The sequence below is a fragment of the Primulina eburnea genome, chromosome 8 (genome assembly GCF_022965805.1).
Source record: "Primulina eburnea isolate SZY01 chromosome 8, ASM2296580v1, whole genome shotgun sequence".
Classification (NCBI taxonomy): domain Eukaryota; kingdom Viridiplantae; phylum Streptophyta; class Magnoliopsida; order Lamiales; family Gesneriaceae; genus Primulina; species Primulina eburnea.
Window position 1 is genome coordinate 33315723 of NC_133108.1, and position 26853 is coordinate 33342575.

Here is a 26853-nt window from a genome sequence, read left to right on the forward strand (position 1 = left end):
ATAATTAAAAAGTTGATCAACATGAATTTGTTTTGTCAAAACGAGACATTATCTCAAACTCGAAACTTTATCTCAAACTCGAGACTTAACACTTACTAATACTTTACAAAATAAACCTAAAAAACAAATAAAATATCCAAATAGAGTTGGGTTATTTTGGTCTAAATAAAATTTTGCTCAGTCCTGTTTATAAATGAATTGGGTATCCCAGAAGGTAACTTCCTACCGAATACACATGTTTTTACTTGTGCCCAAAAAGAAAATTATTGATGGCAACAACCCACCTAAATTGCCACCTGGAATATGAGATGCAAATGGGAGAAAGTCAAAAAAGTAATAATTGAGGATAATTTTACTGTATCTAGTCAATGCCGGTGGAATGGTGTTCGAAGAAGACCACAGGTCTGCGTGTAATAGTCGCAGGATGCTCGATATAGCCACAATAAATTTGAAATTTAAATATTTTATAAATCCTCTTCATCGACACGGTTATTGTTTGCAAATATGACATTGACTACATTCACGTTGGATATTAAAATTATTGAAGAATATTTTATAAATTCAGAAAAGTTATATCCAATAAATAAGTTTTTTTTTTTATATGATACATCACTTGAGTTTATGACGTATTATTGATGCTTTCGAAGATAATCAGCCTAGTGAAAAAGGCTGCCTAGAAAAAAGGAGTGCATGATGCACGTATTGATATTGAAAAGTGTGTGAAAACCTTCTAAAAAGGACTACTACAATTGTCGACTTCTCAAGAGGTCGATAATGTTACAAATGTCTCTTATCGATAATAAAAAATAGATTATAAGTCAGAAAGGTTATACCACCTAATCGACAAGTTTTTGAGATGGTGCATCTTTTAAATTTATAAACCTAATTGTTAGTGTACCATTTTTTCACACTCAAAGAGCAACGGAAGTTTAAATTTTTTTTAAGGTTCAAAACGTCCATTGGGCGTCGTATTGTTTTAAATCATTCATATTATATTTTAGAATAGTTTATCTTTGCGTATATAATGATGGCTCCAACTATTTCGGATTTTAAGCGAAGATAGTCTTTCTCGTAAATCCTTAAGAACATATCTTCATCTTTTTTCAATCGTCAAATCAGGTCCATGATCAGAAAATTGAATTACTCATATAGATTGAAACGAAATTTTCATCAAGAGCTGATCGCCGAAATTTCAAAAAGCTCACGGCGGTGCTGTGGAGGTGTGACCGTGTGCTTTCAAGAGAGACCGTGTGCTTGCAAGAGAGAGTTGATCTAAATAAAAAAAAATAAAAAAGAGAGTTGATCCAATCTGGGCTTTCTTTTTCTCATGATACTGTTTTTCATTATTTAAAAAATCTCATGCATATATTTTTCACTTTTAAAAATACTATGCATAATTAAATTATTATCAACTTTTTATATTATACAATATATATACACACACATATATGTATATACATACACACACACATATATTTATTTGTTTATGATTTAAATTAAATAATTTTTATTTAATTACTCAAATAATTATTAATTAATTTATTTATTAAATTATAAACTATTCTATAATGTTTAATGAGATTTTACATTTAGTAATAACTATATCTCTAGATTTACTAATTTTTTGGCAAATTTATTAACAAAAAAGTTGTTGTCATTTCGAATCACTCTAACTGAATAAAAATATATCTTGTAGAACTTTGAGCTTTCTATTCATCCATTTTGGTTGGTGGTCATTTGTATAACTGAGTTATGAGATATCATCGAAACATTTTAGCTCATCAGATTTTCAGGTTTGTTAAATTTGAGTTACAAGTTACAATTTCTCAAATCTTCTAACTCGACATCTATAAACTGTATATTTAATAAAATATATTAGCAATAAAAAAAATCTTATTATCATTCACAATTAAGATCACTAGAGTTTTCACATCCGAACAATATATTTAATTTTTTTTTAGCATGAAATAAACATAATGTCGCGTCATATGCTACTCTCACAAACATGTAAGTTGATTGTACATTTATTCCTTCCCAACAAAGTAGTCCACCTGTCTTCTCTCCAACATTGTAATTGTAAGACATTTTAAGGGTAGTTTAGACATAAAATAAAATCATATATATATATATATATATATATATATATATATATATATATATATATATATATATATATTACATATTTTAATCTATGATAATTTGTTTATAATTCAATCTATTTTTCGAATTTAAAGTTTTATTACATATTTTAATCTATGATAATTTGTTTATAATTCAATCTATTTTTCGAATTTAAAGTTTTTTTTTTCATTTAGACAAAAGAAATTTTACTTGTAAAAAGTCATGTTTTGGGAATTATAATTGTATATTGTTTATCTCACCACTTTCTTTAGAAGCATATAATAACTATTTTCCACAAAAAAATTTGATTTATTTATTATACTTCATAACAACTTCTCGTTCTTAGAATTTAAAGTTTCATAAATGTGAACTAAAACAATCTCTAATGATTGATTATGTACATGAAACAACTCTTACAAAAAAAACTACATTTATTAGGATCCGTAAAAATTGAAGATGCATGGAAGATAAGACATGAGTCGATGTTACATGGTGAGCAAATTTATCGGTGTGTTTGTATAAAATAATCGGTAGATGAAACAAAAAAAATGTTGATAAACCTGGTATATTTTTGTTTTTAGATGAAAATCCATCGATCATTTTATAAACAAAAATATGGATAGATCATCTTTAATACATATATATTGATACCCAGAGATGAACCCATCAAGATCCGGCCTAAACTCCCGGCTTATCTCTAAGGCCCACAGGTGAATGGCCCATGACAAGCCCATATATTCTCCTATAAATACCAGGTTTGAGTGTTAATTCATTCATTCGCTATATTGTTTTCAGCAGCGCCCTTAACTGCTCCCCATATATCCTCAGTCTCTGACTTGAGCGTCGGAGAGGTTACGCCATGACACCCTCCTGGCCCCCTCCTAACGGTTTTATTTGTGATTTCAGGCCCATGGTAATTTTGAAGCCCGTGTTTGGATTAGTGACACTTGCGTGGATCGAACCTTAAATTTCCCGTGAGTAATATATATATATATATATATATATATATATATATATATATATATATATATTAAAAGAAATAGAGAGATCTCAATCGAAGATACGGATGCCTACGTAGACGTATAAAAGTACATGTGTATGGCTATATAGATAGCAGGCACCAATTACGACAAAACTAGTTTCAATGTAAGACAGAGATATGGCTTTATCCTTGTGCGCATTTGAAACCGCGTTTTTACGTTACAAGTGTATGGGGGGATCAGTAGATTTCGTGAAACGCGCTTTTTTAATGAGCCATCTGTCCTCAACTAATTAATATACATACTTCATTTACACCCACCAATCAATTAAATTACAAAAAACATCTACCACTGGTGTAAGTGATGTGAGGATGTCGGTTTACCTTTTACACCATCAATTAATTTGTTCATTTTTTTTAAAAAAAATAATTTGAAAGAGAAGCAGTAGAAATTGTAGTTTTTAGGACCTTCTGATCTTAATTTTTAATTTGGAAATATTGAAGGAAATATATTCTGAAATCATTTTTTTAGAAAAAAGAAAATTCATTTTATTTGGTTTAAAAAAAAAAGATAATAGACTAACATTTTTTTAGCTAATTGCACCTTCCATGCCATTTTCCTCTCGTCCAACCACATCCTATACTTTTTTTCCTTCTATAAATCCCAACGCTTATTCCCAATCCTTAGCATCAAATCAGAATCCATTTTCGGACACAAAAAAGGAAAAAAGAAACGCTCACGTTTTATTCAAAATGGCTCCAAAGTCTTCACAAGTTTCACTTGCATTGCCTCTTCTATTAACTATAGTGATCATGTTTACGCTTGCTTCTGCCAATTTCTACAAAGATTTCGACTTAACATGGGGAGACGGCCGGGCGAAAATCATCAACAATGGCGAGCTCCTTACTCTCACTTTGGACAAAACCTCAGGCTCCGGATTCCAGTCCAAGGACGAATACATGTTCGGAAAGATCGATATGCAGCTCAAACTTGTGGCAGGGAACTCAGCCGGAACCGTCACTGCATATTTTGTAAGTATTAAATTATTCAAATAATTGTACGACGTTAATTACAAGTGAACTAATGGGTTTCTGTTTGCAGTTGTCTTCACAGGGGGCGACACACGATGAGATAGATTTCGAGTTCTTGGGGAATTTGAGTGGCGACCCTTATATTATGCACACTAATGTGTATAGCCAGGGCAAAGGCAATAGAGAACAGCAGTTTTATCTTTGGTTTGATCCCACTGCTGACTTTCATACATATTCTATCCTGTGGAATCCCCAGCGAATCATGTAAGTAATTTTGTTCTTCTTTTTTATTGCAAGGGGAGTCGGGTTTTTTGGCTATCACGTCGAGGTTTATGTCACTCTACCACGCACCGTACTTTTGGTGACAAATTTATTTATTTTGTTTTCCATATATTCATTATATATAGATGTTTCTTTTTCATGTTCAGATTCTCGGTGGATGGCACGCCCATTAGAGAATTCAAGAATCTGGAATCGCGAGGAGTTCCCTACCCGAAAAATCAACCGATGAGGATACAGTCGAGCCTGTGGAATGCCGACGATTGGGCCACGAGAGGAGGACTGATCAAAACCGATTGGAGTAAGGCTCCATTCGTTGCTTCCTACCGGAATTTCAAGGCTGATGCATGCATAAAGTCGCCCTCCGGCGCATCGCCCTGCCCTTCTGGTGCTACCAACGGCAAGGATGCATGGTTAAATGCAGAGCTTGATGCCACGAGCGAAGCAAGAATGAAATGGGCGCAGAAGAATTTCATGATATATAATTATTGCACGGATTCAAAGCGATTCCCTCAAGGTTTCCCTACAGAATGCACAATAATGTAGTACCAAAGTTATCCAATATCATGGCAGAATTCTTTGTTTGTTTGTTTGTTTTTTTCCTACACCTTGTGTATGTAATAAATCAATAAGTTGCTAATAATTATACGGTTCTATTAATTGTCTTTTGTACTGTAACATAAATTTTTTACAAAAATAATACTCAAACCACACTAAATTTTTAGCTATTAATTACACTGAATACTAATATCAATTCATTAAGTTATAAGTGGGAAGGTCATAATCATATAGTACTATTTAGGTGAATTAAATGCAAATGTGAAAGTGAAAAAAAGTACTAATATCTAAGGAATAAGAAAATGAAATGTTGGATCGAGTTTTGACTTTTGTGATTGATTTATTACCAACAAAAAACGATTTATTTCATCCTACTTATGCGGACACTGCCCTCATGATAGGATGGATGTCCAAGATTTGTCCATACATATGTAGGACCCACTTTTTTTTTTTGAAATTGTATGTTTGGCAAGATCTTGGCCATCTATCCTCTCATGGAAGCAATGCCCACATGGATAGGATCTCATTAACCACAAAAAACCGCTAATTTCGATGCTTACCCAAAAAACACTAAATGTTGAGGCGACTCAATTTATTTGGCTTTGGGATCCAACATACCAAAAATGGTTGGTGCATTACAAGCATCATATTTTTCACAAGATGTTTGTTTGTATGTCAGTTTCAAGCATTAATATATTCAATTCACTACGATGCAGTTTGAGTTTATATGTTACGTAGGTGAATAATTTGACATAATCGAAATAATTATTAAAATTTTAAATTAAAATAATTTAATATAATAAATAAAAATGTGTTAAAAATAGGAATTTGGAAGGTCAGATATTTAAAACGATATAAAATACTTATAAAATTAAATTAACACAAAAATACAAAATAAATACGAAAAATTGAGTTAGTTGGACATAGGGGTGTTCAAACTTCGGATAAAACCGACAAAAACCGAAAATCCAAACCGAAAAAACCGAACACTAAACCGAACCGAAAACCGAATTTTATAATTCGGATATAAATGTTAAAACCGAAATTAATTTGGTTCGGTTTCGGATTATAAATGTCAAAGCCGAACCGACCGAAAAAACCGAAATTTAATTAAATTAATAATGTTATTTTTATTTTATATTATTTATTGAGATGATATTAGTGAATGAAGAATTATTTTGAATAATACTTAGTTGATTATTGTTTAAGTAATTCATTTGTACTTTATATTAAATATTTTACTAAGAAATCATTTAAAAAGATAACATATTATATTTTATAATATATTTATATTGTTAATTTAAATAATTGTATCAAAACCGAATAACCGACCGAAATAACCGAACCATTTCGGTAAAAAAACCGAACCGAACCGAAGAAAAATGGTTCGGATATCGCATTATATATTTGTAAAACCGAAAACCGAAAAAACCGAAATAAAAAACCGAAAACCGAACCGAACCGACCGTTAAGTAACCAATACACACTTTATATGTATACCATTTCTAAAATTAGAAACCACAGCCCCAATCATTCTCTCTCTGTTAGAATATATGTCTTTTAAGTTAACTGTTGGCTAGATAATTTATTGACCCAACTGTAATAATTTTTTTTTATTTTAATACAATTAACTTTTTATGATTTTATTTTACTTTATATGTGTACCCATGTGATCGATATAGATAAAGTACTTGATTATACTTTCATACAACTGAATCTTACTTCGATATTGAAACTCATTTGTAAACACTATATAATCTAAATTCATTCTTAGTCGATTCAACTGCCTAAAACAAGGGTAAATACCGCTTGATCTTGAGACTGACATCTGTGATGTTGTGTATCATGTTTCTTGGTAATGACATAAAGATTTCCAAACATGCAGATGAGTAATCATATGATGATTATACAGAACAACCGTCCATCGGATATTCCAAGTGGTCATCACTCATCGAGAAGAAAAGTGTGGTTGTGATTGTACACCATTAGTCCTTACGACCCGGGACAACACTGAGACTCTACATGCTAGGATTGTACTTTGACTCGTATACCGACTTCACGAGGGTCACAAGATGGCGATGTTGGGTGCAATTGCAAAGTGTGTAGGAGTTAGTGCATTGTAGTCGAGAATTCACCGCTCACATACGGGCATGGATATCCTACGTAATCTAATGAAATAATAGTACATGAAATCTCTGACCAGAGTATGAGATGTAAATTAGGTTCTCTAGTTGTGCATGCGATGACACTACGTAAATTGAATGTATCACATAGTTATCGAATCTAATGTACAACCCTCGATGAACCAATCATTGCAGATTCAATCGAGATATATGATGAAGGACAGTACTATACATTAATCATAACCGACTGGTTCTTGTAGGCATTATGAGTAATACCTAGGTAATAATGAGGCGATACTACTAAACGCTCTTGTTATGATTCGATGGGTTTAATCAAATAATGATTTCTGGCATTCTCATAATTAATTGTTAGTACATAAAATGGGGCAAATGAATGTACGTCTGAATAAAAGAAAATGTTCTGAATCACAAATAGTAGTGAACCCACAGCTAGAACCCATATTGAACCAGTCATATAACCCCACCATAAAAGAAAAATAATGGCCTTTAAGAGGAGGTAAATCGTCATGAATAGGTGATCATATTCAGCTCACTTTTGTAGCCTATAAATATTCATCGGTTGAATGGCGAAATAACATCAAATTACTTAGCAAAAACTCTATTCATATTCGAACGTAAGCAACTAAATTCAGAGCATTTCAGCAGCAAGAAGCAGGTCATTTTCCAAAACCTATTTCCATCAATACAAAAATTGGAATCGAATCTCCACCATTCAAATTATACCAAATCCACATTATGAATATTTTACCAAAAATTAAGACCAATTTAACGGTTATAATCTATCCACCAACCTCCAAGAAAACTGCACAAATGTTATGCGAGAAAAACGAAAACTTCTGTTTGTCGCTCAAAAAACTACTTCAAATGATGTTCAACTCCAATAACTACCTTTCACAATTTGGTTATTTTTTGTTTTAACGTGTCGACCAAATTTCAGTTATATCCGGTGGTTCGATATGTCGCAGATGCTTTTGCAAGTTGACCTAATTTTAGATATATGAAAATCCGAAAATTCATGTAACTTTATTTCTGTAACATCTACCATTTGTAAAGCGCGTAATTTTTTTTAAAGCTCGCCATTACAAAATAACATTTAATCGTCTTTATTTGGCAATAAAAATCTCACAATTTAAAATAACCAACATCAAGCGTAAACGTGTCACTGCACCAGAGCTGCCTACTCAGAGTTCAGCGCCTCCAGTCTCCTCAGCATCAAGCTCACCTACATCACACACGCCTAACGAGTCTAAAGACTTAACACGCCTATACAAGGAATAACAAGTACATATACTGGCACACAGCAGTGAAAAATATCATACTCAACATAACTACCACTAACTTAAAAACATGCACATAAACGTGTCGTATAAAATCATAACGTGTCAAATCATGTCATCTCATGTCATGATAAACGTATACATTTTCTTTTTAATTGAATTCAGTTCATTAGTTGTGACTTTCGTATCAGCTCTATTGATGGATCCATCTACGTATAACCACAGTACCTGACGGCGGGGGACATTAGCGACATAATTACCCCTCTACTGAGCCCGAGCCTCAGCTCATCATATCTCATATCATCGTATAGATATACATCGTCAGTCACAACCAAATCTCATCCTTCAAAAATAAAATCATAATTACCACTTAATAAAAAAATGCATAAGCGTAACTTTTTCCTTAAAACCAAGAACACAACGTATTTATCATCATTGCGTAAAAATCATAAACGTGATGCGTGAACATTTAAAATATAATAAGTTTGTGCTCAAGGCACTGCCATGACCAAAATCTCACCCCGGGGGTACCGAAAAATATCGTTTCACCTTTAGACTTCTAAAATTGAAGTGAAGCTTAACAAACTCCTTAAAATATCCCAAAACATTATTAAAAGCATTCCTACATATAAACTCGAGCCAAAATCACAACTTAACCGATTCGTTTTAAAACTTGGACCAGGTCCCGTTTCAACCCGAACCGACCCCAAATTTAACCAAAAATTTCCCAAATTTTTATGACACCTTAAAAACACTATAATGCTCCTAAAACAATGCCATCAGTCCTCTAAAATCATGGCTGAAATTCCAGAAAGTAACCCAACTCTTGGCTCTTTCCTAAATCGTCTCCTCGTGCACTATTTTTCTCAAAAACTCATGCCACTAGCCACACCCGACGTACCAGCCATGAACCGACCTCCCCTTGACCACCTTGGTACCCTACTTGACACACTAGGCTCAGGGATCCAGTCCCATGCAAGCTGCACAAGGCCCACGACCGCTAGACACCAAGGAGATCCTACCGCGTCTACACTTCCCAACATGGCTCGATCGTTCGATTCGTCGACTCTAGCGTGGTTCAAGCCATCCCAGCCCCATATAAGATCCACCAGGGTCTGGTCCAGGGCTGGAGAAGGCCCTCACACAGCTGGTGTAACAGGAGCGTGGATCGAGCCCTCACACCAGCTCCCATCCGATCGGCCCTCAACTTCTACAACAAAGCTCGACCAAGCTTCATCTCCAGCCTACCTACTCTTTCTTTCTTGATGAAAACAACCCTCAGTACAGCCGAACCCTCGCAACAAATCAGAGAAAACGTGAGTGGAAAACAAATGATGCATGTATTTGACAAAAACCAAAAATCTTCCATGTGCATGGCTGAATCGAGATTTACGCACACATAAAACACAACACAACATGTATCAAACATAAATGATGCAGAAACAAGGGTACGGGGCGTGCCTTAGGTGTAAAATCTTGGACAAATGATCGAGGAGCCAACAACCGAAGGGAGGAGATATTTGCTTGAGGAGGAAAATGGTTTCACCGAAATGTTGCAGCACCAAATCACGAGAAAGCTTGTGAGTGGAGGGGGTGTGCGGCCGATGAAGACTGATTAGGTTAAGTGGGGAGCTTAGGGAATAATTAAGTGTTAATTATATCGATAATAATTTAGTTAATGGGCCCTTATTTTAAATAAAAAGGATAAAGCTCAATAAGCTTAAAATTAGGCTCATTAAAACAAACACACTCTCGAAAAATATTTCGTGTTGGAAAGATTTTGAAAATATTAGTCGAACCCTCAAAAAGTCCACCGATTCGATAAAATTTGCGTACCATTAAAAATAAAATCCCGCGGGCAAAAATACCCAATAAAATCCCAATTTTGAAAAATACACTTAAAAACAACTTATATTAATTAATAAAAATTAATCATGTAATAAAATAATTTTCCTAAAAATTCTCCGGTCTTCGTTTCTCGATCGAACGAGAAATGCATCTAGAAACACTAGTGCATGAACTTTTAAAATTTCATGAAATAAATATTACCATGCATGTATTATGCATAAAATGCATAAAAATAATTAAACACATAATTAATAAAATAAATATGCATTTAATGCTTTAAAACAATTTAATAAAATACCAAAGAAATTTAATAACTTACATGCATGTACGTGGTTCTCGTGGACCTTCAGATTCTTGAGATGGTGCAATTTATTTCGTGTATTCTTTTGGTGGCTTGTTATGCATCAAACTAGAGCAAATCACACCTAAAATATTTAGATTTAAGCCTAAAGTTTGAGCAAAAAGTTGTAAATTCCTGGTTCATTAAAGTTTCTGCTCAACCTTCAAGCCAAGAAGTTTGAGCTTTGAAGCAACTTTCCATGTGTTTTTGGAGCACCTTTCTGTAAGAGAGATTACTTTTTAAAATAAATATGTATGCATGTTATCGATAGTTCACATTATTATTCTATGTATTTGACCTTCGAACCATTTGTCTTTCTAAGTATGTTGATTTTTTGTCACGAGCATTTTATAAGTCAAGAGCACTGTTATGATTCAAGTTAGAAACATTAAAGAGAAATTTTTCAAAACATGGTAAGTTTAAGGCCCTAATACGGTGGGGTAATAATAACTGATATGTGGCATCACCTCTTAAAAAAATTAAATATAGGAGACTGATTAGTAAAATCATAGAATATGAGATGAATTTCAATACCATAAGTATATGTACACGTTTATGTTATGATTCTACCATATTTAGTGAATTTTGAAACACATGTCTTACTTTCTGTTGCAACATATTCTGTGAAGCAATATTTGCAAAGATCCTATATATGTATGTATAACATGTTATGTATTCGATCGACCTCTACTTGTTGACTATTTGATCGGACAAAACTTGTAATGTAAAATCCTTGGTCAAAATTAATAATGTTCAAACTCGAAATTGTTGGGGATCGATGAAGAGTTTAGAGGGGGGGGGGGGGGGGGGGGGGTGAACAAACTCTTTCCTTTACTGATAGATTTTGCAAATGGTGCTAAAATCCTGTTAGAGATTGTAGCTATTCTTGTTCAACGTTACGTCCAGCATATCACAATAATAAGTGCGGAAACAATCTGATGGAGTAGGGTGAAAACAGTAATAATAGTAGGCAATAGAATAGTAGTTGTTTCTGGAAGTTCGAAGATAAAATCTTCTATGTCTCTCCTTCTTCTGTTTCCAGAAGGTATCACTAAAAAACTTTGGATTTTACATTACAACACTTGTACACACCCACTTCAGCAGGACTTATTCTTTGCATACTGAAACTCTTAGTAAACAACACAATATTATTCAATATAACAAGGTTTTGGAAAAGATTCTTTTCCAATTTACAAACTCTTCTTCAAAGGAATATTGTAAGGCGTTTTACTAGAAGAGTTGAAGAAACATCCATACAAAATGATCTCCAAAGATCAGATATAAGAAATTAAACGTGTACTGCTTTTATGCAAGTTGAGCTTAGAAGATAACTATTTTTTCGCGGTTGCTCAATGTAACGTTGGATAGATAAAAGTAATCAGCGTTATTCTTCAAATGGATTTGATCCATATATATAGATATCTTGAATCCAACGTCTATAATAAAAACGGATTCTTTAACTTCTGATGAAATCAGCTTTAATACCTGAAAAGGGTCCTGCATAAAGGCTTCAAAACAATCAGTCTTGTTTCATACCAAAACTGGTAAGACGTAATAAATAACTTCGTACAACATTAATGATGCAATTAATACTAGTACTTGATAAAGTAACGGTAACATTTAAAACTAGTTCCGTTAGAACAGAAGACGATAAGTTACTCCAGTTTAGACTGAGTTTTGCTTCTGGTTTTCTAAGTTCTGAAGACTACTGCTTTTATATTGTCTACTGATTTTAACTAATCAGCATGTTGGTTTTGATTCTTATCGTCACAATTAAGTTGAGTCTAACAATTTCCCCCTTTGTGGTGATGCCAAAACCTGGACGTTAGCAGAGATAGATAAAGGCAATATATAACAAAAATATATTAGGATAATCAAACAACAACAGTTTTAGTTATCAGTGCCAATGTCCCTGAAAGTAATTTCATCATTCTGAGCATCAGCGTTATGATCTCTTATGGCAGAGGATTCTGACATGTCTCCGGTTCTTCTTTCTTCTGGTTGTCTTCCTTCTGGTTCTGCTTTTCCTTCCCTTTTTTTGGCATCGGCAGCCATAACTCGAGAAATTAAATCGTTCATACATCCAGAGAGATTCATAATACCATTGTTTAGCATCTCCAGATATGGTGCCTGATGAGATACTCATTCATTTAGAGCATTGAGAGATTGAGATTGAGACTCAATCTTGGCATCCATAGATTCCATTGAGGTGGAGACTGAACGAATAAGATCATCATGGTCTGTGAGTCGTTAGAGTATGTCAGTTTGGCCGAGCATGATGGCACCGTGGCTTCTAGAAACAGATTGTCTAAAAACAGTGGTCTTAGCATGCATTTTGCTCACATATTCCGCTGTGCGAAATATTTCTTTAGATATACTATCTCGGAAGAACGTTGCGCCACTTACTTATGCGGCATGTTCACGAGATATCTGTTTTACTATCTCCGAGAGATTGCTGAGGTTTCTTTGCAGAATTTCTATCTCAAATTCCATATTGAAGAATTCTGGTTCCGGAGATGGAGTTCTTGTGAGCATACGCTGCTTGATTTCATCAACATGAGCAACATGAGCAGCTGAGTCAGAGACAAACACAACCAATGCAGTATAGGTTGTGAGCTTTGGTGGAGCAGTAGTAGAGATTGCATCCAGTAGAGCAGTAGAAGGACCACGTTCAGCAGAGCTTTCTTCTTGAGCAGTAGAGAAGGGAGGTGCTGCAGTAGTTTCCTCAGCAGCAGATGGAGCAGTAGAAGTTTCTTCAAAAACATTAATTTTTTCAGGAGCTTCATTCTCGTCTTGGTGAACAACTTTAGTGGTTGCTCCGAAGGGATGAGTTCAGATGACCTATTTAATAGAGCTTTCATTTCTACTTGATGTTCAGCAGAAAATTTCTCAAGATTTGGCAATGGGTTATCATCTGATGCTTCCATGGGTTGAAGTTCGAGTGGAGCTTCTGAGAGTACCACATCCTGAGTTGATTTTGGTGTAGTAGCAGTAGGAACAATGGACTGGATGACATCATCCACCGAGGCCAGCTCTTGAACAGAGATCAAAGACGATGATCGAGTAGGAAGTTCTGGTGATGCAGGAGTACTTGAGACATTTGCTTTTAAAGAAACTGTGGTCCTTTCCTCAACTGGCTGTATCTTCAAAAGTTCGGGAACCTTGCCTAACCTATATGAAATAGGCTTAGCAAAAGCCTGCTCTCGAGCTTGAATCTGCTCAATCAAAAAATGCATCTGATCAGTCATAAACTTGATAATATCTTGATCATGAGGAGCAGTAGGACTCATTGGATCAAAATTAGACTTTAGAGTCTTCAACACAGAGTCCATCTCCTTCTGCTTCAATTGATCAAGGATGTAGTTTCTGCGATTCATTGCTTCAATGACATTTTTGGTTTTTGCAGTAGCAAAAACTTTCTTCTCATGCTTCACCATTTGTGAAAATACGTCTTTAGTACGTAAGTAACTGAGAGGGTGAAAAACTCTCATTTTCAGCCATTCATCTAAGAACAACATGTTTTCCCTTGCAAATTTTCCAATTTCCTTAAGGTGGAGCTCAATGCCAGTTTGCACTGTGTTTTTGGTGTGTTGAGCTTGGGGTTCTTCAAACAACTTCCCCTTTCCTTTTCCAGTAGGAATAGGCATCACGGACCGAGTAGTGGAGGATCCGGCTAATGAATCTCGAAAGACAACTCCAGTAGTAGATCTGAGAGTAGACACTGAAGTTGAAGTTAATGGAACAGTAACAGCTGCTGGTGTGATGATAGAGGATGCAACAGTTGGTTGTGAGACAGTAGGAGCAACTGTAGATTGAGAAAGATTCACTGCTGGTTCTGAAACAGACTTGGGTTTGGATGGGTTGCTTTCTAGAAATACTTGTCTCAACGGGACCGTATCCAAACCAGCAATGACTGCTGTTTTCTTGATGCGGATGGTAGTTCTGGGCTTCATTTTGCTCAGAGTTGCTACTGGAAGAGAAGCTTGAGTAGGTGCAGTCGATTCTTCAGATATAGTCTTATCTGAATCAGCCAAAACAATTACTCTCTTCCTTTTGATTTGCTTCTGAGGAGCTTGGCCCTCGGCTTGAGCATCCCCAATCTCTTTCTTTATTGAAACAAATTCAGCCACAATTGGCTTAGACCGTAGAGCAAGTACGTTATCAGCATCGGCCATAGTCACAAAAGAAGCATCATGTTCAGTGGTGAATGGAAAACCAACATCGTTCAACATCTGAATAATTTGAACAGCAAAACCAAGACTCTTCCGTGAAATCATTTCTCTCATGATTTTGAATAGAAACCAACTCCAATCTACCATAATATCATAAGTGATTGCTATCATCACCTGAACATTCTCCTCGGTTAAACGATCAAAAGTACCGGCTTTGACAAGAAGTGTTTTCTCCATAATATCAGCGAGTACTTGGTACTCCATTTTCAGAAGCTTCTTGAAGCAAGAGGGAGAGAGTTCCTCCCCAGAAGCTTAGAAGGTAGAGAGAGAAGTGGACATTTCTTCCTTTGAAATTCCTGATTGATCAGAGGTTCCTGAGATTGAAAGAAAGAAAGTTGAACCAATTAGTACATCATCAATGAAAATAAATGCGTTCTCTTGGGAATGAACGATTTTTCCATCTTGAACAGTTGATTTGGCGAAGAAGTCCAAAAGTGCGGTCTTATAGATATTAGCAGGTGCTTCCACAAACTTTCTGAGTCCTGATTTCTCAACAGTTTTGAACATCTGTACAAGTCCTTCATCCTTGATAGTAAGCACTAATGCAGAGTTGACTTAATAAGCATTGAGATTGTAAGCTACAGCCATTTATTTGCCTGTAAATTAGAGAACTTCAAAGTAGATTATGCGATGAAGAATACGAGAAGAAGCAGTAGCTAGAAAGCAAAAGTCTGAAAATCGTAAAGGTAAAAAATAAGAGGCGGTTAATATTCAAAAATGTAAAGCCATCAGTGTAAACACAAGGACACGTGTTAATATGTATACGGTTGAGTATTTGAAAAGTTGCACAGAAGGTGTCAGAGAGACACTAAATAAATTCAAAATTTGAAAGGAAATAAACAAGAACGGGGTGTTTAATTGGTTACTGAAAATGTAACGTACCGTACTTTTTACTACTTAAAATGTGCGGAAAAATTAAAAATTTTCTTAAATAAACGTGAACATTCAAAATTTGATAAAAATAATAAGCTGTACGTCTCACAAGTTGTTGCAACAAAGGTTTGAAGTTTAAAGTTTGACAAAAGTATTAAATGTTTTCATAAGACTTAAAACATGACGGTCCTCGGGTTTAGCCTCCCGCTCAGTCCAAGCCTGCTCCTTGGTCCCCACCTCCAGCCTCTTCATAAACATCCTCACCTACATCGATCAAGTCTACTGAGTCTAAAGACTCAACACATATAAATCGGAAGTAAAAAGTACTACATAATAAGATCACACACAACTTTAAAATAGAACATACATACTTAAAACTTGACTTGCATATCAAAACATGAACATACGTGCATACATACTTAGACGTGTCATCAATATAAACTTTTCTTAAACATGCCTGCATACTTGAACATACATAGCTTCATCATTTTGCGTAGAGATATGTTTCAATGCAAGTGACCCATAACATAATCGCCTGATTAGACTGAACCATAGTACTGGGCTGACAGGGACGAATCCACAGCCACATACATGAGATCCCCGTTCATATGTTAACGGGCTGATTGGTCCCCGTTAATAGTTTAACGCTTTCCAATCTCGATCTAAACCCGTTCATAATTTAACGGGCGGATTGGTCCCCGTTCATAATTTAACGCTTTCCAATCCTAAACTTAATTTGTTCACAAGACATTTAGCATACCTCAAAAACTTAAAATATTTTTTTCTGCACGTCAAACATACTTACTTGGCGTTGAGGGATTCGTTGGATCTCGCTTGGGGCCACTGCTGCACATACTAACATGAATTTCAACACTTAACTTGCATACTTAGACGTAGGTATTCTTGCTCACCACCGAATTAAATAGATAGCTTATGACATTCTAGATCACACGGGACTTGACCTCGTTAAATCGTCATACTAACCCATGACATCGAACCACGAACAATCTCTAAAATGATGTGTGAACATTTCCCAAAAAATAAAAGACATGAACTCACTATAGAACTTGAAAAGAAGAAAGAACAAAATATTTTTCCAGATGGGGCCGCGCTCGGCGGTAAAACCTTATCGCTCGCACGCCAGGGTCCGCGCTCGGGCGGTAATAAATTACCGCTCGAGTGCCGAGCCTTCTGGAGAAAATACTCGGACAGAAAGAGTGGCGCTCGAGCGGTAAAATATTACCGTTCGGGCGCCGAGTCTTCTGGACTCCGCGAAACGAAGATTAAAACTCCTACTAAATTATATGAATCATGAATCAATCTATAGAGACTCATCCTAGGACGCTATAACAGAGATTCAACTCAAACAAAAGTCCCCAAAAACGACGACTCACAACAACTACGCAACATAATCCCTAACATGAATTTTGACACCAAAATACTTCATACGACTTCTAATGCAACCAAGTGCCTATCGACACAAGACTAAGCACAAAAATTTATCCCAAATCATACTCACAATACCCAAACGTAGTAGCAATCCACCAATGGTTCCCAACGAAGCCTGCATTTAAATGTTGGAACCATTTAAATGTTAGTTTGGTTTTACCAACCATTTAAAGTGGATGTCTTGATTTATTATATATGAATATATCATAATATTAATTTCTTGGTACCATTTAAATGTTAGTTTGGTTTTACCAACCATTTAAAGTGGGAACCTTGATTTAGTGTTTACAAATATATATAGCACAATAAATACTTGACCAAATTTATAAGTTTTGGTATATATTATATACTTATAAGATAATAATATATAATATAATATAAATATGATTATTTAATATATTAGAACCATTTTATTAAGTGGATTTCAATATTGTTCGTTAATGTTAACTTTATTAAAATACCAAGAGTGGATCCTTTAATCTCAACTACTTAAATTAAAATTTGAAACAATTAAAATTTACCCATTAAAGATTCAAACAATTAAAATTAAAAAGAAACAAAAACAAAACAAAACAAAACAAAATGACATTGTAGCGGACTTGTAATTACCTTAGCTTCCATGTGGATACGATATCAGACTCACCGAATTATACTACTTGTGGACAACCTGCTCTTGGGAGTGCAACAATCAGAGTCGCAACAAGTTTTTGGCGCTGTTGCCGGGGAAGTATAATTTAATTTCAAGTCTATTTAATTTCCTTTATAGTTTATTTTTCTTTATTTGAATTTTTATTGCTTTTGTGTGTTTTTATTCATTTGCATTTGCATTTGCATGAGCATTTGGTCACGTACACTTAGTGGTCGACTCATTCGAAATAACCCTTTATTTTTACAAAACATGGCGGAATACCCATCCAAGAAAATGAAGATGAAATTCAATCTCAACATGATCATGATAGATGAAGAACACTTAGAGATCACATGAATTCTACACGTACTAGTGCACCTTCATGTCTAGTTTTTCCCCCTGATGCATCTCATTTCAATTTTAAGCCTGGTATTATCCAACTTTTACCCAACTTTCATGGCTTAGATTCTGAACATCCATACATGCATTTACGAGAGTTTGAAGAAGTGTGCAACACATATAATGATCTAAATTGTAGCATGAACACCATTCGATTTAAGCTTTTTCCTTTTTCTTTAAAAGATAAAGCTAAAACTTGGCTACAAAATCTTAGATCAGGATCCATTCGAACTTGGGATGAATTGCAACAACAATTTTTGAAAAAGTTTTTTCCATCGCATAGAACAAATTCTTTCAAAAGGCAAATTATCACTTTCACTCAAAAACAAGGAGAAACTTTTTATCAGTGTTGGGATAGATACAAAGAATTGATTAATCTTTGTCCACATCATGGTTTTGAAATTTGGAGGGTTGTTTCTCAATTTTATGAAGGCTTAACACCTAAAGATAGGCAAATGGTTGAATTTATGTGTAATGGAACATTTGAAGATAAAGATCCAAACGAGGCAATTGAGTATCTCGATTCATTAGCTGAAAATGCTCAAAATTGGGACACTATAGGTACAATCGAACCATCAAACAAGATTCAATCTCCTACATCTGGTGGAGGTATGTACACTCTCAAAGATGAACATGATCTTCAAGCTAGATTTACCTCTTTGGCAAGAAAAGTTGAGGCACTTGAATTGAAAAAGAATGGTCAATTAAAATTTGTTCAAGAAATTGTGTGTCACATCTGTGATACAAGTGATCATTTTAAAAAAGATTGTCCCACTTTGCACTCTTTTAAAGAATGTCTCCATGAACAAGCCAATGTTTTGAACAATTTCAAAAGGCCAAATTTTGAACCATTTTCTCAAAATTACAATCCAGGTTGGCGAAATCATCCAAATTTTAGTTGGAGGAATGATAATGCTGCACAATTTCCGCAACCACATTTTCAAAATCAACAAAATTTTCAAAATTATGCACCTTATGTTCCTCCACCTAAAAGGAATTTGGAAGATTTATTGAATTCTTTCATTGCAAAGCAAGAGTCTATCAATACTCAAACTGCTCAAACCATGACAGATTTGAAAGATACTTTTGCTAAATTTGCATTTGCACTTAATGTTCATGAAAAAGGTAAATTTCCTTCACAACCTCTGCCTAATCCCAAGGATCATCATTAACAAACTGGAACTTCTGGAACTCAACCGATGGATCAGGTAAAATCTGTTATTACCCTTCGAAGTGGTAAGGTTGTGGAAAAATCCATACTTGAACCTTGTGAAGATGATGATAAATCAACATCAAAGGGTGAGAAAGTGGAACCCATAACTTGCGAAGAGGAGGTTCAACAGACAGTGTCACCACCATTCCCTCATGCATTGAAAAATACAAAAAAATCAAATTTGAATTCTGATATATATGATATTTTTAAACAAGTAAAAGTTAATATTCCTTTATTAGATGCAATAAAATAGGTACCATCATATGCCAAATTTTTGAAAGACTTGTGCATTGTGAAAAGAAAATTGAATGTGAAAAAGAAAGCATTTTTAGCCGAACAAGTAAGTGCAATCATTCAAAATAATAATACTTTGAAATACAAAGACCCAGGTTGTCCTACTATTTCTTGTATTATTGGAGAACGAAAGATTAAAAAAGCCTTGCTTGATCTTGGAGCTAGTGTGAATTTACTTTCATATTCGGTTTATCAAGAACTCAATCTAGGCGAGTTAAAATATACTTCGGTAACACTTTTACTTGCCGATAGATCTGTTAAAGTTCCAAGAGGTATGGTAGAAGACGTATTGGTCCAAGTTGATAACTTTGTATATCCTGTCGATTTCATAGTTTTAGATACACAACCTATCGAAGCTTGTAATGCAATTCATGTAATTCTGGGTCGTCCATTTTTAGCAACTTCTAATGCTCTTATAAATTGCAGGAATGGAATAATGAAGTTGTCATTTGGTAACATGACCTTGGAGCTCAATGTTTTTAATCTTTGTAAGCAACCACATGAAAAAGGAGATGAAAGTGAAGATGAAAATCTTATTGAAACTCTTGTGGAAGAAAACATTCAAGAAGGGAGTACTCGTGATCAATTAGATATTTGTTCAATTGAAACTGTTAAAGAAAATATTGAAATTGATCTTGATGATTTTATCAGGTATCACTAGTTACCAGGATCAGAGAAAGAATTTGATGCAAAATATGAGAACAAAGACGAACCACCCATATTGGAGTTAAAACCCTTGCCAGAAGAATTGAAGTATGCATTTCTTGGAGAAGATGAAACATATCCGGTGGTAATTTCTTCCAAACTATCAAGTAATCAAGAAGGTAAATTAGTTGATATGCTTAAAAGAAATAAAAATGCAATTGGTTGGACACTAAAAGATCTTAAGGGCATTAATCCACTAATTTGCACTCACAAAATTCACTTAGAAGAAAATGCTAAAACATCTCAACAACCACAAAGGAGATTAAATCCACACATGAAAGATGTTGTGAAAACTGAAGTTCTCAAACTACTCGATGTTGGGATTATCTACCCTATTTCTGATAGTAAGTGGGTAAGCCCAACACAAGTAGTTCCAAAAAAATCTGGCATCACAGTGATAAAAAATGAAAAAGCTGAATTGTTAACAAGTCGAGTCCCATCTAGTTGGCGGATGTGTATTGATTATAGAAAATTAAATGACGCCACTAGAAAAGATCATTTTCCATTACCATTTTTGGATCAAATTTTAGAAAGAGTAGCAGGTCATCCATACTACTGTTTTCTTGATGGATATTCAGGTTATTATCAAATTCCCATTGCACTCGAAGATCAAGAAAAAACTACATTCACATGTCCTTTTGGAACATTTGCATTTAGAAGGATACCATTTGGATTATGCAATGCCCCAGCAACATTTCAAAGATGTATGCTAAGCATTTTTTGCGACATGGTTTAAAATTGTTTGGAAATTTTCATGGATGATTTAACTGTCTTTGGGAATACATTTGATAATTGTCTTGAAAATTTGGAAAAAGTTTTAAAAAAATGCGAGGAAAAAGGTCTTATTTTAAATTGGGAAAATGTTATTGCATGATTACTTCTGGAATTGTTTTGGGACATGTCGTGTCATCTCATGGAATTGAAGTAGATAAAGCAAAAGTTGATGTTATTGCCAATTTACCCCCTCCAAAAACCATTAAAGAAATTCGCTCATTTTTGGGACATGCTGGATTTTATAGGAGGTTTATAAAGAACTTTAGTATAATCTCTAAACCCATTTGTTACCTCTTAACAAAAGACACTGCATTTGAGTGGACTCAAGAATGTCAAAATGCTTTTGATAAAATCATTCGACATTTAACATCAGCTCCTATCATGCAACCTCCTGATTGGTCTTTACCATTTGAAATCATGTGCGATGCGAGTGATTATGCAGTCGGTGCAGTACTGGGTCAAAGAAGAAACGGTAAGCCTTATGTGATATATTATGCAAGTAGAACTTTAAACAATGCTCAAATGAATTACTCCACAACTGAAAAAGAACTACTTGCTGTAATATTTGCATTAGATAAATTGCGTTCTTATTTGATTGGATCAACGACTATTGTGTTTACTGATCATTCTGCTATTAGATATTTGTTGACCAAACAGGATGCAAAGCCACGACTGATACGATGGATTTTGTTGCTTCAAGAATTTGACATTGTGATCAAAGATAAAAAAGAACCGAGAATGTCGTAGCAGATCATTTATCGAGACTAGTAACAGGATCATCTTGTGAAATGACACCAATTAACGATATTTTTACTGATGAACATCTATTTTCAGTTACTACTACACCTTGGTTTGCTAACATAGTAAATTTTCTTGTGACAGGAAAAATGCCACCGCAATGGAGTTCCCAAGATAAAAGAAAATTTTTGAATGAGGTAAAAAACTTTTATTGAGATGATCCGTATATGTTCAAATATTGTCCAGATCAAATTTTTAGGCGTTGCATACCCGACAATGAGGTAAGTAGTGTCATTAAATTTTGTCATTCAGAAGCATGCGGAGGACATTGTTCTTCAAAGAAAACAGCTGCAAAAATCTTGCAGTGTGGATTTTATTGACCCACTTTGTTTAAAGACACCCACGAAATCTGCAAGATCTGTGAAAATTGTCAAAAATTGGGTGCAATTTCAAAAAGAAACATGAAGCCTTTGAATCCTATCATTGAAATTGAAATCTTTGACTGTTGGGGAATTGATTTTATGGGACCTTTTCCACCGTCGTTTGGATACTTGTATATTTTAGTTGCAGTTGATTATGTTTCCAAATGAATAGAGGCAATTCCATGTCGAAGAAATGATCATAAAATCGTCATCAAATTTTTGAAAAAAAATATTTTTAGTAGATTCGGAATTCCTCGAGCTATGATAAGTGATGGGGGAACTCACTTTGTTAATAAACCATTTGCTTCATTAAAGAAAAAATATGGTATTACTCACAAAGTAACTACTCTTTATCATCCTCAAACAAATGAACAAGTTGAATTAGCTAATAGGGAGATAAAACAAATTTTGGAAAAAACTGTTAACTCAAATAGAAAAGATTGGTCTCTGCGACTTAATGATGCACTTTGGGCATATCGAACAGCTTTTAAAACATCATTGAATATGTCTCCCTATAGGTTGGTTTACGGAAAACATTGTCATTTGCCTGTGGAATTGGAACATAAAGCTTATTGGGCGATCAAAACTTTAAATTCAAGCATGGATGATGCCAAAAAATTGCGCAAATTGCAACTTAATGAACTTGATGAACTCAGAAATGACGCGTATGAGAATTCAAGGATTTATAAAGCAAAAATCAAATCATTTCATGATAAAACAATTCTTAGAAAATCTTTTGAGATTGGTAAAAAAGTTTTGCTTTATAATTCTCGACTTCACATATTCCCAGGAAAATTACGATCAAGATGGACAGGCCCATATATTGTAAAGCATGTGTATCCTTATGGAGATGTGGATATTTAAAATCCTAAAAATGGTGATATTTTTAAAGTGAATGGGCCAAGGCTTAAACCATTTTTGGAAAATGAAATCTTTCAAGAAGAGTTTATTTCCCTTTCTGATCCTTAAATTTTTATGTTGCATTTAATTTTGTTTGTTTTTATTTCAGGTTTCTTTAATCTTTTTATTTCCCGGTTAAATGGGGGATAACGGTACTCCGTGACTCTCATAGTCGGTTAAATCAGTTTGCCACAATTGCTGATACAAAAATAAAAAAAATCATTTCTTTTCTTTTGAAAATGGATGAAATTCTCTCAAAAATTTGTAAATAAAGGTCTGAAAGATTGAGATTGCTAATGCAAAAAGAAATTCCAGAAGATATTCGTCTTCTAATAGAAGCTAAGGTCCGTTTAGGAGAAGAAGTTCCACAATCATTGCTCATTCGATATTTGCCTGGATTAGGAAAAAGCACTTATGCGAAAAAACGAAGGGCCAAAAGTTTAGGGGTTTGTCATAAGTGTGCGAGATGGACTTATGACAAACGATGCAGGTATTTGGGATGTGTTTCCAATAACAGAGAAGATAAAATTGGTTTCATTAAGAATGGCTGAGTAAGGAGTCTTTAGATAACATCTTATTGACTCTTGAGACGCATTCTAGTGGACATGTGCATATTGAACTTCTCCGTTTATGGAAACAATTCCAAGATGAGCGTCATAGTCTTGGGAATCCGACTAAAAAAGACCTGTTTGCCAATTAATAAAAAAATTGGATGGGAAGCATATCCTCGACTCATAGAAGGCGTTGAAGCCGTTTCTGGACGTAAAACCAGAGGAAAATTACCAAAAAAAAAATTAAAAACATGGCTGGATCCTCTACACAAACATTGAAAAATATTTGTGTATTTTGTGGGTCGAGTCCTGGAAAAAAATGAAGTGTTTGTAGAAGCAGCGAATAATCTTGGAAAGATATTGGCTGAGGGAAAAATTCACTTGGTATATGGGGGAGGTAATATTGGGTTAATGGGATCTGTTTCAACATCTGCTCATCTTGGAGGTAGTCAGGTTTTGGGTATTATTGCTACAGCTTTAGCTGAAGGAAATATTACAGGGGTTACGATTGGGGAGGAATTAAAAGTTTCTTCTATGTATGAAAGAATCACTCAAATGATTGAAAATTCTGATGCTTTTATCGCACTACCAGGTGGTTTTGGTACATTAGAAGAAATTTTTCACACTGTTTCTTGGGCACAACTTAATATCCATAATAAACCTGTGGGTTTGTTGAATATCAATAATTATTATGACAGTTTGTTGACATTTCTTGATAAAGCTGTGGAACAAAATTTCATTTCAGAAAATTCACGACGGATGCTCACCTATGCTTCGACTGCCGACCAATTAATTGATAATTAGGAAGCTTTTGTTCATAAGCATGATCCGATGATAACAAAGATCAATTGGTCGCAATCAAGCAGTAAGAAAAGAAAGTTGGATCATTGATTCAAAAGTCGTGGATTGGTTTGCGTTTGTTTCAGTTCGTTATCTTCAATAATATTCCAGGTGATATCTCTTTCATTATGTACTCTTTATTAATAGTTATTTTGACATTAGGGACAATGTCATATTCTGATTGGGGGGAGAACTAACTTATAAAAAAAAATTTAAAAAAAAATTAAAAAAAATAATAAATATATATATATATATATATATATATATTATAATAAAATCATGTTTATTGCTTGTATCTTTGTAATTTTTGCAAAAATATCATACATTACATATTTGAAAGGTTCAATTTAGAAAATGTATTAATCTATTTAAGGATGTTTAATTTTCATTTGAAAAAAAAAAGTCAATTTTAATATTCTGATCAATATAAAAATATGATTTATGAAATATTTTTGAGTGATTAACCATTGTGAAAAAATCAGGTATTAAAGTATATGGCCCAAGATATACCTTATAAGAGTGCCTAAAATTTTAAACTCACACATATTTTGTGAGTGAGTGGAGAGGACTGAGAAAACAGCTTTCGAGCCTTTATTGATCATGAGAGAGACTATCTATTGTTTAGATCTTGAGTTCTTATTTTGAAAAAAAAAATGATATTTCCTGAAAAAAAAAGAGGAGAAAAATACAAAAAGAAAGATATTGAAGATCTATGTAATTTTTAAGTTATATGCTACGACCCATATATCTCTCATAAAAAAAATTAAAAAAAAAGAAAGAGAGAAATTTATTGTATAAATTAAATAAATATGTGGTCAAGAAGCATAAACTTAGTCTGATTCCATGATGTTATGAAAAAAAAGAAAAAAATATATCAGGAAAAAAATATATAATAAGAACAACTAGATTTTGAATCAATGGATTTTCTATCTTTTGATTAGTTTGGCTCTTCTGTCTGTCTGCATTCTGTAAACCATTTTTCTGAGAATTTATCTGTATTCCAACTCCATGAGAGAAATCGTTGCCATAAATTGAAACATTTATTAACCTGTGAGGATATGGAGTTGAGACTCTTACTAGGAATTTCTGAAGGCCATGTACATTTAACTACCTGAAATAAGCTTTGAATTGATCATCTCAAATTATTTCATAAATTATTATTATGATGATCTTGATATAACTTTGACAGTTTTCAAATTTAATTTAAACACTTAGATAGTTCTGATTGCATTTCTGATCGAGCAAAACTTGCACAGTAAAATCCCCAATAAAAATATGATTTTGTATGCTCAAAATAAATCGCAAGTGCACGATGTCAAGTAATAGTATAGTGTATATGAATACGAGTATCGTTCCACTGGAGACTGTATTTAACAATTATTATTTTAGTTATTAAAACTTTAGCGACGAAATTTGATTGTTTGTTTATAACTACTAAAATGCAAGAAAATTAAATAAACAATTTCAACGATTAAATGATAAAATATGAATGCTAAACCAATGGATTAAATTTCAAATGATAAAAGAATTTGTTGGGACTTCTGGTTCACCTACCCCTTATTAATTAATTAATTCGTTCGATTGTGTTCTACGCTTCCGACAGGATTTCCTATTCAATTGAACACGCTCTCTCGAGCTATGCCAAACTAATTCACTCAATGAAGTAATTAAATGTCTTTAATCATTTATCAAGAATGAACCGCATTTCGATTGATGAAATCCCCTAGTTTTCGACCCTAAGGACTATGACTATCGGCACGTATCCAATTTCATATGTCTATGCAAATTGTAGATCCGCAGATTATACTACTCGATCCTATCACTAGTTATTCTCTCGAACTCACTCGTGATATAAAATTGTCGTAAGAGTTAGCTACGCTCAAACGACACAATAAAAATCGTAATACAATCAAGAGCAACGCACAACTCAAAATATAAATAAATCAACTAAAAGTTTGGGGTAGGATCCCCTTCAATCCCAACAAATATGAAAGTTAGCTACTAGAATTCATAATTAAAATAAGCAAAACAATGTTTAAACAAAGAAAAATAAACTAGAAATACTAGGCGTGACGAAATCTGCGAAGAACGATGCCCAGAAACCGTCGAATCTTCAATCCAAGTGCAAAAGCTCTCCCCAAAAATCCTTTTTGGCTCTCCAAATCTGTCTGAATCATCTTCAAAAGTCGACCAATCCTTTTTTCCATAGCAACCCCCATCCAAAATAAGGTAAGAAATCGCGTCCAAAATTTTCCAA

The 26853-nt window shown here is 34.1% G+C and overlaps 1 protein-coding gene, 1 non-coding gene and 1 pseudogene across 2 annotated transcripts; 2 read left to right on the forward strand and 1 right to left on the reverse strand.

The window, feature by feature from the left end:
• The first annotated feature begins 3778 nt into the window (after positions 1-3778).
• Positions 3779-5071, forward strand: LOC140839398 (probable xyloglucan endotransglucosylase/hydrolase protein 23). The gene is made up of 3 exons (XM_073206073.1): positions 3779-4132; positions 4203-4396; positions 4561-5071. Exons 1-3 carry the CDS (start codon positions 3854-3856, stop codon positions 4955-4957), a joined length of 870 nt encoding a protein of 289 aa, XP_073062174.1. The 5' UTR covers positions 3779-3853; the 3' UTR covers positions 4958-5071.
• Positions 5072-15567: 10496 nt separating this feature from the next.
• On the forward strand, positions 15568-23169 carry LOC140839174 (uncharacterized; annotated as a pseudogene).
• On the reverse strand, positions 18448-18556 carry LOC140840353 (small nucleolar RNA R71). The gene has a single exon (XR_012119941.1). It is a non-coding gene; the product is annotated as a small nucleolar RNA R71 (small nucleolar RNA).
• Positions 23170-26853: the final 3684 nt, after the last annotated feature.

What these genes read in the sequence shown, in the direction of transcription:
- LOC140839398 (XM_073206073.1), top strand. Translation starts at nt 3,854, where the DNA reads ATGGCTCCAAAGTCTTCACAAGTTTCACTTGCATTGCCTCTTCTATTA. An exon ending in GAACCGTCACTGCATATTTT is followed by an intron (nt 4,133 to 4,202) that starts GTAAGTATTAAA and finishes TTCTGTTTGCAG; the next exon opens with TTGTCTTCACAGGGGGCGAC. An exon ending in TGGAATCCCCAGCGAATCAT is followed by an intron (nt 4,397 to 4,560) that starts GTAAGTAATTTT and finishes TTTCATGTTCAG; the next exon opens with ATTCTCGGTGGATGGCACGC.